At 39.4% G+C, this 16,888-nt stretch overlaps 1 protein-coding gene across 4 annotated transcripts in view; it reads right to left on the bottom strand.

The window, feature by feature from the left end:
• The window catches only part of ACBD6 (acyl-CoA binding domain containing 6), a 202,505-nt gene extending 197,569 nt beyond the window's left edge, over positions 1-4,936 (bottom strand). For 3 of the 4 annotated variants that reach the window (XM_043568327.1, XM_043568326.1, XM_043568328.1), the window contains exon 1: positions 4,327-4,936. In XM_043568327.1, coding sequence (XP_043424262.1) covers positions 4,327-4,548 — 222 coding nt within the window. In that variant the 5' untranslated portion in view covers positions 4,549-4,936. The remainder of the gene's footprint in view (positions 1-4,326) is intronic. The other variant, XM_043568329.1, reaches the window with a different exon arrangement.
• Positions 4,937-16,888: the final 11,952 nt, after the last annotated feature.

The following is a 16,888-nucleotide window of genomic DNA, read 5'->3' as shown; positions in this document are numbered from 1 at the left end:
CCCTCCCTCACTAGAACATGCATGTGGTGATGGTGAGCCATCTCTGGCCAGGAAAAGAGGATCTAAGGGGAACAGTTATAAAACTTTTTGGTCTCATGATGCCTTTATTCTCTTAGAAAATGAGGACCCCAAGAAGCTTTATGTGAGTTGTCTCTATCAATATTTACCATATTAAAAATTAGAAGACTTCTTAAAATATGCATTAACTCATTTAAAAATAAACTCATTAAATTAATAACAAAATTTTATAAAAGTAACCATATGAAGCAAAAAAACTTTATTGAGAAAAGTGACATCGTTTTACATTTTGCACCTCTTTAATGTCTGCCTTAATAGAAGGCAGTTGTATTCTCTTACCTATTTCTGTATTCAATCTACTGCAATATGTTGCTTTGTTTGAAGTATATGAAGAAAATGCAGCTTCACACAGATTTGTTGTCAGAAATGAGAGAAGAATTTAGTAGCATTTTCAGATAATTGTGGATATTCTTCTTTGATTCCACACCAAAACTCAACAAGTGGCAGTTTCTTTAAGGTTAGATGCAATGTGGACTCTGAGGTCCTATCAATGAACTTTTCATACTGTTACAATAAAATCCATTGGTCTGACTTGCACTTCGTTTTTTTTTTAATTTTTTTTAACGTTTATTTATTTTTGAGAGAGACAGAGCGTGAGCGAGGGAGGGGCAGAGAGAGAGGGAGACACAGAATCTGAAGCAGGCTCCAAGCTCTGAGCTGTCAGCACAGAGCCCAACGTGGGGCTCAAACCCACAAACCACAAGATCATGACCTGAGCCAAAGTCGGAAATCCAACCGAGGCACACATGCGCCCTAACTTGCACTTTGAATGGATCTTTTACTCACACACAATTTGTAACATTTCATGCAATATTTGGAAAATATGGTTCACTGAGTTGTGCATTCCTCCCAAATGTTGACACAGCCCATTACACAAAAGCAAAAGTTTACAATCATTAAAATCACCATTAATCTCATCAAAAAGTTTTTAAGTATTAGGAAGCTGTTTGGTTCATACGGCAGATACAGATTTTCCAAACTACTAATTTTCACTTGAAGGTTCAAATGTTACCATTGGCAACAAATACTAACAGCTTTTTTCCTTAAAGTGACTGGCTCACTTTATTCACTTTGAAGAAACTATCTCCCGAATACTCAAATTTGAACAAGCATAGTTTATCTGTGACTTGTTCTATTAAGGAAAAATGGTATTTCATGAAAAAACTGGATAGCTCAGCTTGCAACTCAAAAATTACACAAGTGTTTTTCCTCAAAAATAGCCAATATAATTTAGTGTGCAGGAGTGCCTTGGGTGTACCCTGCATTTCATCACACACAATACTAAAGACTCCTACTCAAGAATTAATATTAATAAAAATCAATGATTTTTACTGCTTTATCAAAGACATTTTTAAGTGAAATTGGATTTTTTTTTTTCACTCTGAGTACATAGTGGTAAAAATACCAGACTACTAGTATAGTTTGCTGCCACTGCCTTGATTCGTACTGATGCATCACCAGTTTCATCACATAGAAAAAAAACAAACAGTGTATTAGTATTATTACAAAAATAGTTTTGACCTTACAGATCTCCTGAGAAAGTCTCAGGGATTCTCAGGGATCTCTAGACCATAATTTGAGAACTGCTGCCTTGAGGGATGACAGAACTACAGGACAGAAAAAGACCAAGCCCCTGGATGATCTCATGAAGCAGAGCCAGCCTACCAGCTCTAGATCACCTACCTCCACACCATTATGTGCAATGAAAATAAAAGTTCAGCAGCTGACCCTGTATTCTGACACAGAAGCTTTTGTATTCCCAAATTCAAAGAACAGTTCTGGATCAGAAAAGACTGGAAAAACAAAACTACAGGATTTTAGGACTTGATGAGCAACAGTTTCCAAATGATTAAATAATGAATCATGAGCTATAAAGCAGAGTTATAAAAGGTACCATTTTAAAAGAACATCTAAACTCTGTTCTCTCTGATATATATAATACATCCAGTGCCTTGAAAGAGAATATTTTAACAAAGGGTGCTAATAGCAAATGCCAGTGAATCATGTGACCAGGTTAAAGTAAGAGAACATGCTGAGTATCCTCACTGTGCTCATGCTGAAGGCTCCTATAAAATAAAGCCAAAAGGAGTTTGAAATTTTCATTGTCCTAGAGTTTTCACAGGTGTCAATTAGTTATCTTTTGCTGCTAATGCAGAGAATCAAAAAACTGTTAATTTGTGTGATCTTTTTGAAACTTCACTAAAAGATGATTTTGGAGCTACAGGCTTCTCTGAAACTAAAAAAGCTACTATGTTAGGTAAGTTTAGGGCTCTGCCCAAGAAAAGAAGATTCACAGCTCAGCTTATTTTTATCATCTTCCTGGGGACAACTTTACCTCATTCAGCCTACAAAATACAGTGCTATTCCAAAACAAAACATAATTGTTTCATGAGAAATTCTGATTCATGATGCAAAAATTATATTGGAATTTCAACTTTATTACTCTATCAAAGATGCTATTTTTAGCACTATCTCAGGATTCTGTTAAAAGTAAAATATTTATGAGACTGATAAAAATTGTGTCCCAATGTCATATCTAAGTAAACATAACCTTATTCTCTAATAATGAAAAATTTTATTTCCAGATACAAAGTATTTCTAAACACCTTAACATCAAACTCTTATAAGGGTGAGGGGCACACCTCTTTCAGTGTATCTGGATGGAGTATACTCGACACAGAATCGTTACCAGCTGACAGGTGACTGCAGTTCACTGGTAACTTAGAAATCAGATATTTAATAATTATGACTCTAATATCAGTAGATAAGGTTATGTCCTAGAAAGAAAAAGAATGTTCTCCAGCGAATTTATAGGAAAAGTCTTATACTGCCCAGAGAATTATTATTCAGACATGTTAAAGGTCCTAGGACAACGTTCAATAAACTCTTGTTAAATCATTGCACATCTCATTTTAATGTTATTTGGACAGGGTAAATAACCAAAGAAAAATTAGATATCCACAACTTCTGCAAGAAAGCAAATTCCAAGGCCAATTCAGGGGCAATTTTCATTCAACACTATTATATCATACGTATCTACAGCTCTCTCAAACCACTTTAACTGATATTCATAACTGAAATTCATCAATCTTCAAAATTCATCAATGCTCTATTCAGCATATTCACTTGAAGAATACAGAGGGACCCTCAACTATTTTTTCTAAAAGGAAACAGGAGGAAATAGATACCAAGAAGCAAAAGACAGGGGGAAATTTTTCAGTAAAATAAAATGGACTATTACCCAAAACGTCATTGCTTCCAGTGTTCCAAAGAGATGGAGTCTTCCTAAAATGTTATTTAACTCTTGTTAGCAATTTTTCACATGTTTAAATCTAGATGCCTCATGTAACTTTTTAAGTCTCTTAAAGGCAAATACCATCATGGTTTTCTTCTTTGCACTCCCGGAAGGCATAACACCCAAGTGTTTTGCACATAAAAGATGCTGTGTATTGGTTGATTATGATAAAGCAATTAATTATTTTTACTTCTGGTACCTTTGATTCTTTGAATGATAAATTAAATATGTCTTACATGGCATTATGATTATTATTTCCAGGTAAAGTTCAGAACCTTAGAGAGAGTCCAGGAGCTACAACCTAGTTCTAGTTCTGATTTTCTGTATGACCCTAGGCAAGTTATCTACTCTTTTTGGGCTTCCCTTTCCCGCAAAAGAAGGGGATTATTTCACCTGGTGTTTACTAGCTCTAAAATTTTTATAATTGTATCTAACAGAAGCATATTTAGCCAAAACATAAGTCTAGAATATTTAGGACTTTAAAAATCACAATAATAAAAGTGGTAATACTTTATTTTGTATTGCATCACCCTTTTATGACAATTATATAATTTCCTCGGATCTCACAATTTTTTTAACATCACTTCCATATGACCATATTACTTCCGTAACTACCTCCATATGACCCTTAGCAACAGTGTATGATAAATCTTATTTTCTCATCCTCATTTTCTGAAGTTAGTAAAAGCGTAAGTGCATGGTCACTGTGCAAGTCTGAGAAGTCGTAGAAAACTGACATTCAATGTCCAGTGAACCTTCATCCCTAGGATAGCAGATCGGTCCTTTCCAAATTCAGAATGATGGTATTCCTTAATAGATGATTAAACACACACACACACACACACACACACACACACACACACACGCACTTAAACCTAGCCATTACTATTAGTTTTTGGAGGAAAGAGGTCGCCTACGGCTCTCCCGCACCCACCCCTTCCCTGGGACTTTACCTGCTTGTACCTGGCATACAGGTACAAGAGCTGCTCTCTGCTGGCCACTTGAACCAGGCCTTGGAGGTGCGCTGCAGCCTTCTCAAAGAGCTCGGTCAGGCTCCCAGACGCCTCGGTCTCGGGGCTCTGGAGGGATTCTACATCACCGGAGTCGTCCCCCGAGCTCAGTTCGCCGCCGCTGTCGCCCGTGGTGGCCCCCGCGGGCAGGAATGGCGAGGCCATGAGTCCTTGCTCGGTCCGTCCCTCTGTGTCCGCTCGGTGCTCCTCAGACCGGGGGTAACGCCGGCTCGGGGGCCTGGCCCACCAGTCTCGGTCCCGAGCCCGACCTCGAGTCGGACCCGAGCCCACTTACTCTGCGCTGCCTCACGTAACTCTGCCTCGCTCTCACTTCGCTCCCGGGCGTGCGGGGCAGGCTCCGCTATTCTTGACGGCTCTGCCCGGCCCAGTGGGTCTCCCCCGGCTTCCTCAGGCTAACAGCGCGCTCTGGCTCGTCCCGAGTCCCTCCACCGGCCAGCGAGTCTGGGGGCTGCGCAGCTGAGGGATCGGGGAGGAAGGGCGGCAGGCGGCGAGGGCCGGGAGGCGTGCGCGCCGGGCGGGGCGGGGCGGCGTGCGCGCGAGGCGGGGCAGGACGGGGCGGCGTACGCGCATGAGCACGCGTCCGAGCACGCGCGCGGGGCTAGGCGCGGAGGCGGTCTCGGCGTTGGACCCGCAAGGGCGGGCGGCCCTGCGTTGGGCGCCCTCCGCTAAGGGGAACTCGCGGGGGCGCGCTAGAGACACGGTGCTCGGAGAAACTGTCCTCGATCATCGGGATGTCTGTTAATCGTTTTGTTGAAATTGCTAGTCACAAAGTCTGGAACCTGTTCTCGGAATAGGCCATCGGGAGTGGGGAAGGAGGCAGGCTATTTGGTAGTGTAGCGATGGGAGCGGAGTCGCGGAAACACGGAGCTGAGGACGAAGGTTCCGCTGTACCCGCCTCCAGGGGTGTGTGACCCGGGCGTCCCCAAACTGGCCTCCGATCCCTGCACAAACATCTGTTGCTTGAGAACTTAGCTCTAACTTGAATGAGTGAAAATTTGGGAGCTGGGGCCTTCGCCGCCTAAATCGCGTGACTAATTGGTCGACCCACTCCTCTCTGTCTCGCTTTGCACGCCCGTGGGACGCCCCACTCCCCTGGGTGGTACTGGGACGCCCCATCTCCCTCCCCGCCATTAGCACTTGTCTTCTCTGACAGCCTTTGCCACTGTGCTTTGAAGACACTGAAGTGAAACCAAAAACTGGGACACAGTTCTGCCCTAAAGGAACTTACACAAAACTACACAAAAACTAACCTGATGATAACAATTAACTTTTACTTAGTAGTTATTATATACCAAGTGTTGTAAAACAAAAACGAAAACATTGTTCATTTAGTACTCAAAACAATGTAATAAGCACCATCAGATTTGGTACAAAGAAAGTGTTCTAAGGAGCGGTTATTGGGATAGTTGGGTGGCTCAGTCCGTTGAGCATCCCATTCTTGATTCCCACTCAGTTCACGATACAATGGTCGTGGGATCAAGTCCCTCCACCAGCTCCACAAGCTTGGAGCCTGCTTAAGGTCCCATTCTTCCTCTGCCCCTCTTCCCCGCTCACATGTGCTCTCTCTCTCTCTCTCAAAAAAAAAAAAAAGTGGTTATCGACCATTTGGGGTTAGACTTTATGCAGGTGGACATGGGACAAAGACAGGTGAGAGAAGAAAGAAAAGACAGGAAGTTGTGAAGGCTTTGGTCAGGATTCAACAAATATTCTTTGAGTATCTAGAATGTGCCACTGTCAGTCTCTTGCTCTCAAGGAGCAAGGGATGGCTGAGAACAAATTCTTACAGTTAAACAATTTTACAATTAAAAAGTGATAATAATAACTCATTGAATCCCTTCTTGTTTAAGGTACTTAATCCTTACTACTAAAGGTAGGTACAGTTATTTCCACTCTGCACATAGGAAATCAGCAGAGTCATTGAATAACGTGCCTAAGGTGCACAACTAGTAAGTAGAGAATCAAGGAAAAAGTCAAGTTTCATCTTTTTCTGTATTCAACAGCAGTTTAAATAACATGGGACTAAAGCAGGCAAAACTCTTTTATGAATATAAGCATACAGCAATTCTACTTTTACCCGGCAAGAATGCATACATGTGTCCACCAAACTACATGTACCGGAACATTCATTTCTATACTGCTCCAAACTGGAGACTCCCAAATGTCCACCAACAGTCGAATAAAACTGTAGTGTGCTTACACAATGGAGTACTACTTAGCAGCAAAAATGAACTAATTACAGTAACATACAACACACGAATAAATCTCATAATTTATTATGAGAAGGCTGACGCAAAAGAGCTCATGTGCTTCCATTCGTAAAAAGCTCAAAAGCAGGCAAAACTATTCTGTGGTGTTAAAAGTCAAAAGACTTTTAGTCTTGAACTGAACCCTGGTTACACAGGTGTGTTCGCTTTATCAAAGCTCACTTAAAATGTATACTTTTCTGTATGTACACTGTATTTGAATGAAAAGATAAAAAATAACATGTGAAAGGGGTACCAGGGTGGCTCAGTCAGTTAAGCATCCGACTCTTAATTTCTGCTCAGGTTATGGTCTCATGGTTCATGAGTTCAAGCCTTGCATCAGGCTCTGTGCTGTCTACTCAGGATTCTCTCTCTCCCTCTCCCTCTGCCCCTATCTCTCACTCAAAATAAATAAATAAACTTAAAAAAAAAAACTTTTTAAAATAACGTATGAAAAGGAAAAAACATGAAGAGTCCCTGACATTCAGAAGCTGGCCTGACACTCACAGTTAAGCCATATATTCTCCTATAGATATAAATAACCTCATGAAATATCAACCTTGGACAAGGTATCATTGTAAAAGCATGATAAAAATAAGACAAAACACTTCATAAACTTGTCTAAATACAGACAAAAACAATATCACTCTGTCCCACAAAATACCAAACACCCTTTCTATTGGCCAAAATGAATGATTATTACTTCTTTACAAACTATAGCTTTATTCTCATGTTAGTCTTCTCTCCCTATAGATAAGATTTATTGAGATGCCCAATCATGGAATTGTCCTGGCTTTCTGATAGCATCCAATTGAGGACAAGTCCCTGTTTCTTCAGACTCTACCTCAAGTCACCAACCAAAGCCCAAATTCTGTAATAGGTGTTTTCTGAACATCTTCTTATTGAGACAGCCCATGGTTCCCCATGGTGTGTATTCTTCCTTGTTGCAACAAGAAATAAATACAACTGGGTTTACTATAGCTGACTTCCTGATTTCAGCCTCCAGCTGAAGGGCATTGACACTTGACAACATTTGATTTCTTGAGGGTTCTGTTAAAACTCCAAAACTATCAGGATCTGGCAACTTTGAGAAAATAAATCTTTTACAGTTGGTGTTTCCCTTCAAGCATTTCTTGGGAACTGTAGGGAAATGTTTTTCTTTTTTTTTTTAAACATTAAAAAAAAATTTTTTTTAACGTTTATTTATTTTTGAGACAGAGAGAGACAGAGCATGAACAGGGGAGGAGCAGAGAGAGAGGGAGACACAGAATCTGAAACAGGCTCCAGGCTCTGAGTTGTCAGCACAGAGCCCGACGCGGGGCTCGAACTCACAGACCGTGAGATCATGACCTGAGCGGAAGTCAGATGCTTAACCAACCAAGCCACCCAGGCGCCCCTGAATATGTTTTTCTGAATCTCAAGAAGAAATCAGCAGAGAAATTGGGAAGACAGAAAATATCATAATTAGAATAAAAACTTAATCAGTATTAAAGATTAACAACCAATTTGGAGAGGTCATTGATTCAAAGGGATCCACTGACAAGTTAAAAACAATAGCAGGGGGTTGCCTGGGTGGCTCAGTTGGTTAAGCATCCGATTTCAGCTCAGGTCATGATCTCATGGTTTGTGGGTCCAAGCCCCACATCGGGCTCTGTGCTGACAGCTCAAAGACTGGAGCCTGCTTCGGATTCTGTGTCTCCCTCTATCTCTGCCCCTCCCCCACTCGTGCTCTGTCTCTGTCTCTGTCTCTCTCTCAAAAATAAATAAAACATAAAAAAGTTTTTTGTTTTTGCTTAAAAAAAAAAAAAAGCCATAGCAGGAAATGCTAACACCTGGGGTCCAAAGTGACCCAGGGAAAGGAACAATCAGGCAAAAAGTGGTCAAGAGCTAATCAGTCTTGCTGGTGGTGGTTGCCTTGGTGTACATGTGTTCATGGCCCCATCTGCTGCTAACAGTGAGTCATTTTGCAAATACAATAAATGTTAATAAGATTATGCACATGGTACGCTTTATACACATTTTATGAGTGATGTTCTGAGAAATAAGTTTTGGAAGACAAGTCACTCCATAAACTGGCAAATTCTTTAAGTGATTCTAAGTAGCACTATTAATTTGCTAAGAGATCTGAATGTTATAAGAATGCCATCCAACAACGTTTGCTAGCGTTTTCCAGTGTCTGCATTCGCTGTAGGTTACAGTTCTTTATAAGTAATTTAATAGGAAGAAGCGCAAAGAGAAGATTATAATATACTGCAACATGACATCCTGAATGTACCTACAACCTGAATAAAAGTCATATCAATGACAAACTAAAGATAGGACAACCAAAGAAAACATTTTTGTTAAAAAAGTAACTGGATTTAGCACAATTCAGGTTTTGTGAAACATTGACCGTTTTTTTTTACATTATCATTAAAATATTCATTAATTCATCAAAACTGTTCATTCCTAATATGTTTCAGACACAGTAATAAAACCTAGGGATATTGGGGCGCCTGGGTGGCGCAGTCGGTTAAGCGTCCGACTTCAGCCAGGTCACGATCTCGCGGTCCGTGAGTTCGAGCCCCGCATCGGGCTCTGGGCTGATGGCTCGGAGCCTGGAGCCTGCTTCCAATTCTGTGTCTCCCTCTCTCTCTGCCCCTCCCCCGTTCATGCTCTGTCTCTCTCTGTCCCAAAAATAAATAAACGTTGAAAAAAAAATAAAAAAAAAAACCTAGGGATATCAAGATAAACAAGGTTATTATTCACGTTATTCTACTCCAGCCACATAGGCCCCTTTCTGGCTCTTCTTCAAATCTAGAATTATCTAGAATACTCCCATTTTAGTGACTTTATGCTTGCTAGTCCCTCTTTCTGGAACACTCTATCCCCAGATTTCTATGTGGTTTGCCCTCACCTCTTTCAGGTCTTTTTGCTCAGTTGTTGCATTAGCCAAACTTTCCTTGGCTGCCTTATTAAAAATTGCCACTCCATGCTCCCAACACCCTATCCCACTTCTTTAGCACTTACTGCCACCCAGCTAACAATATGTTTTAGTCATTTGTTATATCATGTCTATATGAGTTCCAGGAAGGCAGGGATTTTTGTCTGATTTTATCACTGCTGTATTCCACAGAGCTGGCACATAGCTAAATCTTTATCGAATAGATAAATGAGTGAATTTATAAAAGACCTGGTCATTTTTCTTTAAGGACTTAGGAGAGTAAATGAATAAGGGCAATAGTACATGACAAGTGATGTGGAAAGGGCATGCCAGACAGAAGTAACATGAGCAAATGCACAGGGGTATAAAAATAACAAGCAATATTGCTTGTTTTCACTTAGTAATAAGGAAGATCAATAAGCAAACAGCAGAAGTGTAATTAGCTGATTTTCTCTCACCAACAAAAACTAAATATTGGAACATATGTTAACCTACTCCTAAGAAGAAAACCTTGCTTAACAAAGGCTGCATTATCTTTTTTCTAAGCTTATTTATTTATTTTGAGAGAGTGAGAGAGAGAACATGAGCAGAGGAGGGGCAGAGAGAGAGGGAGAGAGAGAATCCCAAGCAGGCTCCACGCTGCCAGCATGGAGCAGGATGCAGGGCTCAAGTTCATGATCTTCAAGGTCATGACCCGAGCTGAAATCAAGAGTTAGGTGCTTAACCAACTGAGCCAGCCACCCAGGTGCCCCAAGGCTGCATTATCTTGCAAATGTTTAAAAGAATAGAGTTCTTATAGGTTAGTGGCTTATTTGTATGTCACTAATCAAATTGATGGTACTTAACTAGTAGGATGTAATCTTTTAGGCAATCTATGGCCCTTAATGCAACTCTTTTTTAAAAATGTTTAGGGGCGCCTGGGTGGCGCAGTCGGTTGAGCATCCGACTTCAGCCAGGTCACGATCTTGCGGTCCGTGAGTTCGAGCCCCGCGTCGGGCTCTGGGCTGATGGCTCAGAGCCTGGAGCCTGTTTCTGATTCTGTGTCTCCCTCTCTCTCTCTGCCCCTCGCCCGTTCATGCTCTGTCTCTCTCTGTCCCAAAAATAAATAAACATTGAAAAAAAAATTAAAAATGTTTATTTGTTTATTTGAAGAGAGAGAGAGAGTGTGCGCGAGCATGCGAGCAGGGGAGGGGCAGAGAGAGAGAGGGAGAGAGAGAATCCCAAGCAGACTCAGTACTGTCAGCACAGAGCCCTACTCAGGTCTCTCTCCCCCAAACCACAAGATTCTGACCTGAGCAGAAGTCAAGAGTTGGATGCTTAACCTACTGAGCCACCTAGGCACCCCTAATCCAACTCTTAAGCACATTAGTGGGACTCTAGTACATAGGCAGATAAGCAGACAGAGAGAGATATTAGACTATATTATCTGATTTGCATAATTTTGAAGTTCATTTGACCACCTTCAAATACAGGAATCACAACAGGAAAATCACTGCCCCGACCATGGAGTCCTTGTGAATTCTGCATGATGAGTAAAATTTAATGGAAACAAACAAACAAACGAAAACACATCCTCAAGTTCTCAGGAAGTTAGATATTTCCTACTAAAAATTTAAAAAAACTTTGATTAATTTTGAGACCCCTCCCCCCTAGTAGAGGCTGTTTGATGGTAATGGATGGGCTTAACTCAGTGTAAGTAACAGAGATTTCTGGGGGGTGTGTTTGTGGGTTTAGAAACTGACTTAATGGTAGAACCTTGTGTAATGCTGCTTAGCATTACATGAATTCAAATACAAGGGCGAATCATCTGCCACAAAGCAAAATAGGATTAAATAATAAAAGCCTAGCATACTCTTAGATATCAGTCCTGAACAGATTCTACCGTGCTTGATAAAATGAACCACAGAGCAATATAGAGAATCAGTGGGCTCAAGTAAGCGGGTAGTGATGGCTCACTTCTGGCCCACATTTGAAACATTTTGGTTGTTGTTGTTAATATATTAGCTAGTAAATCAATGGTGCTGCATATTATATATTAGTATAATATGAAGGTGAAGTAGTGAAATAGTTTTACAATTTCATTGTTATTTTGACTTGCTGAAAATTAATCGACATTGAATTATTAAATGCAGACTATTAACCTTTCAGGTAATGTAATACAGTCCACAGGCCAGAGAGTCTGCTATCATTCTTGCAATCAAATAACTTAAATTTTAGTTGTAGAAACAAGATTAGGACTCATTAGAAAAATTATAAAATTAAATAAGACAGTAAAATTAAGTACTAAATCTCGTGGTGTACACTGAAACAAAATAACGATAGGATTTTTTTGCTGGATATTCTCCCCCATAAAAGTCCTTTGTTGAGCAGAGGAGGAAGGAGCCCTTTAAACATCGAGTGACTTGCATGAGGCCTGATATATTTAGGTGGATGACCAAGTGGATCTAACACACAGATCTCCTAAAATGTATGTATGTATGTATTTTTGCTGAAGTATAGTTGACACACAATGCTATAGTCTGGGCCTTTTATATCTACTAAAACACACGGTGCTCAGTATTCATTAAATTAAAAGGGAGCTATTAGTCAATTGGAAGAAATTAATGTGAACTATGTGTAGTTGCATTAAAAGTAAAGATCTTTAAGGAAAGAATCACTGAACTTGGAACTAAGAAACTAAACATTTTTGTATCCATCTCGTTAATCTGTTATCTTTTTCTGGGTACAGTTACTAGGTTGAAGAATAAAGGGTTAAGAAAACAAAAACATAACTAACACACTGCACCTCCATAAAATGTGGTTTCTTTATATGAAAAATGAGGCCTGTGGGTTTGACCCACTGACACTACTCTAGGTGGTTTAAGATTCCAGGTGGCTGCCATCTTGCGCGGCACCGGTGAAGTGAAGGTATAATATAGATATTGACCGCATGATGGCAACATAGAGCCAGGTTTGTTTTCTGCCGGTCAGAGGTTTGCTAGAGTATCTTTGTCTTCGTGTTTGGGAAAGACACCCACCTTGCAGAAGGAATGGAGCAATTTTTTATGTAATTATATCTTTATATTGAACAGAAGCCAAATCCTAATGGTGTTTCTTCTTTAGACTTAGAACCCAAGAACTGAGATTGAAGAGGAAAACAGACTTTGTTAAGATGTGCTTGGTTAAAAATGTCCTAATGAGTACACTTATTATTCTGAATGTCACAGTAAGAAATAGAGGTTATACAGTGTAGAGTGAGATAAGCTTAGCTCTGAATCTACGTCATTACCCCCTCTTTATTGTTGTTGGTTATTGTTTTTGTTGCTGGATTTTCTTTCTTGAAAAAAAAAGTTCTTGCACCTCACCCTGTTCTTCCAAATATTTGGGGGCACTTTAAGTTTAAAATTGACATTCTAAAATGCACAATAGAAGATAGAATATTTAGTAGGTATATCTTGACATGTGTTTATTAAAGCTGAAAAGACTTAGCAAATAAAAATATACCAAAATGTGAATTTCATATGCTGCATTTTCTTTCAGTTTGCATTCATCAAAATTGTTCATCCCATTGTTGTTGATATTATCCACAGCTGAGCATCATCCTGGAAGAAATCATGACTTTGATGAATTTTGTGGCATTTAAAAATGCTTGCAAGAGTTCATCAGACATTAGTAATAAAAAACCAGGAATGGTTTTTATCATCAAGAAAATCTGGTCAGGCAGATATAATCACATTAACCAGTTTTGTTTATATTACCTTAAAAAGAGAAAAGAACATTCAAGTAGTTTGCAATGTGTCATTTTTTTCCAAAAACATCTTTACATTAAAAATTAAATTACCCGTTTATTTTTCTGATTGAAGCCTGATTGTAAGTTTTTAACTTCCATCTCTTGAAATGTCAAATGACCGTGTATACCTTTAAGCCATTGTTTTGACTATAGAATTACACCTCTATTCCTGATCCCCCAAATGGGTCAAGCAAATAGTAACATCTATTTATTGGAATGCATCAAGTATTGCTCAGAAATAACAGCACTATAAACCTTAGTAACAGAGATTCCGTCACACAATTCATGTATGCACATCCATGTCACTGGCTATTATAATTGGTCTGAATATTAATGTTCCTGCTTCTGATTTTTCTCATGATAGCAAGTTTTCTTTAATCAATTGTTTATTATTAACATTTTCAAATATACAGAAAAATTGAAAGAATAATAAAGAATCACCCAACTGTCTATCCCCTGAATTCAACAATTGTTAACATTTTTCCATATTTGCTTTATCTATCTACCTGCCTATAATTTTCTGGTGAACCATTTGAAAATCAGTTACAGACATCACGGTACTTCAAAACCTAAGTATTATCGTATGTATCTTCTAAAAATAAGAAAATGCTATTATAAAAGCATAATGCCATTCTCATACTTAAGAAAATTAACAAATGACAACTAACATGTAGTCCTCTGTATTCAATTTTTCCTAGTTTTGCCAAAAAGGCTTTAAGTACACACATACATTCAAATCACTTAAAACTAAAATACATTGGTATGTATGTATTATACATATATTAGCATATGAAAGCCAGAGCTCAGGTCCAAAAGGCTTTGTCAAAAAAAAATCAAAGCACTTTATAGTGAAGGTGAATAATCAACAAGAATTTATTGACAACTGACCACATGCTAATTACCATTTCTGATTCTATGAGTGTACAGGTATATAGAATCATCAAAGGCATTGAGCCTGGGGCATCTGGGTGGCTCAGTCTGTTAAATATCTGACTCTTGATTCTGACTCGGGTCATGATCTCACAGTTCTCGAATTCGAGAACTGCACTGATAACAGAGCCTGCTTCTGATTCTTTCTCTCCCTGTCTCTCTGCCACCCCCCCCCCCCAGCTCACACGCGCATTCTCCCTTTCTCTCTAAATAAATAAATAAATACATACATACATACATAAATACATAAATAAATAAAATAAAACTTTTTTTTAAAAAAAGGCATTGAGGGGCACCTGGGTGGCTCAGTCGGTTGGGCGTCCGGCTTCGGCTCAGGTCATGATCTCGCAGTCTGTGAGTTTGAGCCCTGCGTCAGGCTCTGGGCTGACAGCTCAGAGCCTGGAGCCTGTTTCCGATTCTGTGTCTCCCTCTCTCTGACCCTCCCCCATTCATGATCTGTCTCTGTCTGTCTCATAAATAAATAAACATTAAAAATTTTTTTTTTTTTAAGAAAAAGGCATTGAACCGAGGCATCTGCTTGGCTCAATTGGTTGAGCATCCTACTTGGGCTCAGGTCATGATCTCATGGTTCATTTCGTGAGTTCAAGCCCCACATCAGGCTCGCTGCTGTCAGCCAGCTTTGGATCCTCTGTCCCCTTCTCTCTCTCTGCCCCTCTCCTGCTTATACTCTATCTCAAAAAGTAAATAAAATATTTGAAAAGAAAAAAAAAGGCATTGAGCCTACATTTGTGCTTGGTAAAACCAAAAGCCTAACACATTAGCAAAAGTTCCTGAAATCTCTTTTTAATTGACATGTTTTGTAAGTGATTCAAAGAATCTCAATTTCATATAAAATATCAAGAAGATGAAAATGAAGTCCACATGTAATATTTTATCTTAAATATGTAATTTGTCCTTTGCTAGCTTCTGCACAGTAAAATAGCTTCCGTGTAATAGTCATCTTACATAGACCTTACTTTTCAGAAGGACATGTTATCAATCATAAGTGAAGGTACTATTTGAATTATTTTGGTTACATTGAGTTGTCATGCTCTTTTGTTTTTAATAGTAAGGCCTGTTTCATTTTTGTGTTTCTGTGCATGGTGCAGGGTGTTTTTTATGAAAAGACATAAGACAGAGAAAGAAAGGATGAGAGAGAGAAGTCTTGAGTTGCACACAACCCCAAAAAGTGACTGGGGGACAGAACAGGGGCACCCAAAACAGGGGTGAACCATTATATAATTAAGAACGAAATGATGTACTGCAGACTGTTACTGCTACAGGAATTTAGAAAAGAGGAATGCTAATAAAGACATCAGGAAGTTCCAGAACTTCATGGAGATGGCAGCTGAGCCTTGAGGGATGGTCAGATTTGAATAGGAAAAAAAGAGCAAGAAGGGCTTTGCAGATGAGTGAAACCATGTGAGAAAAGCCATCAGAGCACACTTGCAAGAGAGTGGTTTGGGGTAAAGGGAATTGATTAGGAGGCAGGGAGGGAAAAAGGAGTTAGGGGTGAAGTGATAAAGCCATGGTAAAGCAAACCTCACAGTTCCCCAGGATAAAGGAATTGTCTATTCCTCCATTTGTACCCTGCTTTGTCCCAAAAGTAATCTTAGGTAGCTATGATAGTCATTGTAGAAGTGTAAGAGTAGAATTCTGGATTGGAAATGGGTGGTTAGATTGACTTAACTAAGGGAGTTAAGAATAGAAAAGAGAGAGATGGATGAATTTGACATTAAGTCAATGGCTACGTCCATCTATTAACATGATATTCTGTTGACTATGGTTTTCCATCTTTTTCCTTTGTCCCTTTGTTCATCATAATATTCTTGGAACTTCACTGCTGAGTATTGACTAGAATAAAATCACATTGAAATCATATCATATTGAAATATTTCATAGTTATCCAAAGCATTTATTACAACTGAGTAATTAAAATAAACATATTCTAGTATCTTCCTACTAAAGCCTTACAATCTATCTGGAGCCCAACCTTGGTCTCCCTGACAGATCCACCCTGACAGGTGCACACCCAAAAGAATTCCCTTTAGGGGGCACCATCCACCCATCTGAGAACTCTCCCCCATTAACACTAAAGGTGTTGACTAGTTGGTTAGTAGAAATGGACACGAAGAATTTGCTGCTGATTTCAATCAGAACGGGATAGGTTATGTGGCAGTAATAAAAAACCCTAAGCTTCAATGTCTTAGTCCTATAAATCTGTAATTTCACCCACACTCTGTTTCTCTGCTCATCAGTGTCATCAAGAGAGCCATCCTGAGAGGACTCACCTTGACACTTACTTCCACAACCTCTAAAGCAGCAAAATAGGAGAATGTAACAAACTGTGCACTGGTTCTGAAAGGTTTCAGTAAGGAATGACGTCACTTCTGTACCCATTTCATCAGCCAAAGTAAGTTACATGGTCATACCTAACTTGAAAGGGGGCAGAGAAATACAGTCCTACTATGTTCTTAGAAAGAGATGAATGCCAGACTATTTGTGAATATCTCAAATGACATTCACTATCTTACTGGTTGTTTTTTTTTTTTTTCTTTTCTTCTTCCCTACCTTTTGTGAAAACATACTATTAAGTGAAAAAAAAAACCAAAACCCTGC

The sequence above is a fragment of the Prionailurus bengalensis genome, chromosome E4 (genome assembly GCF_016509475.1).
Source record: "Prionailurus bengalensis isolate Pbe53 chromosome E4, Fcat_Pben_1.1_paternal_pri, whole genome shotgun sequence".
Lineage (NCBI taxonomy): Eukaryota > Metazoa > Chordata > Mammalia > Carnivora > Felidae > Prionailurus > Prionailurus bengalensis.
Note: the sequence above shows the minus strand (reverse complement) of the source record. Positions and strands in the feature narration are given on the sequence as shown.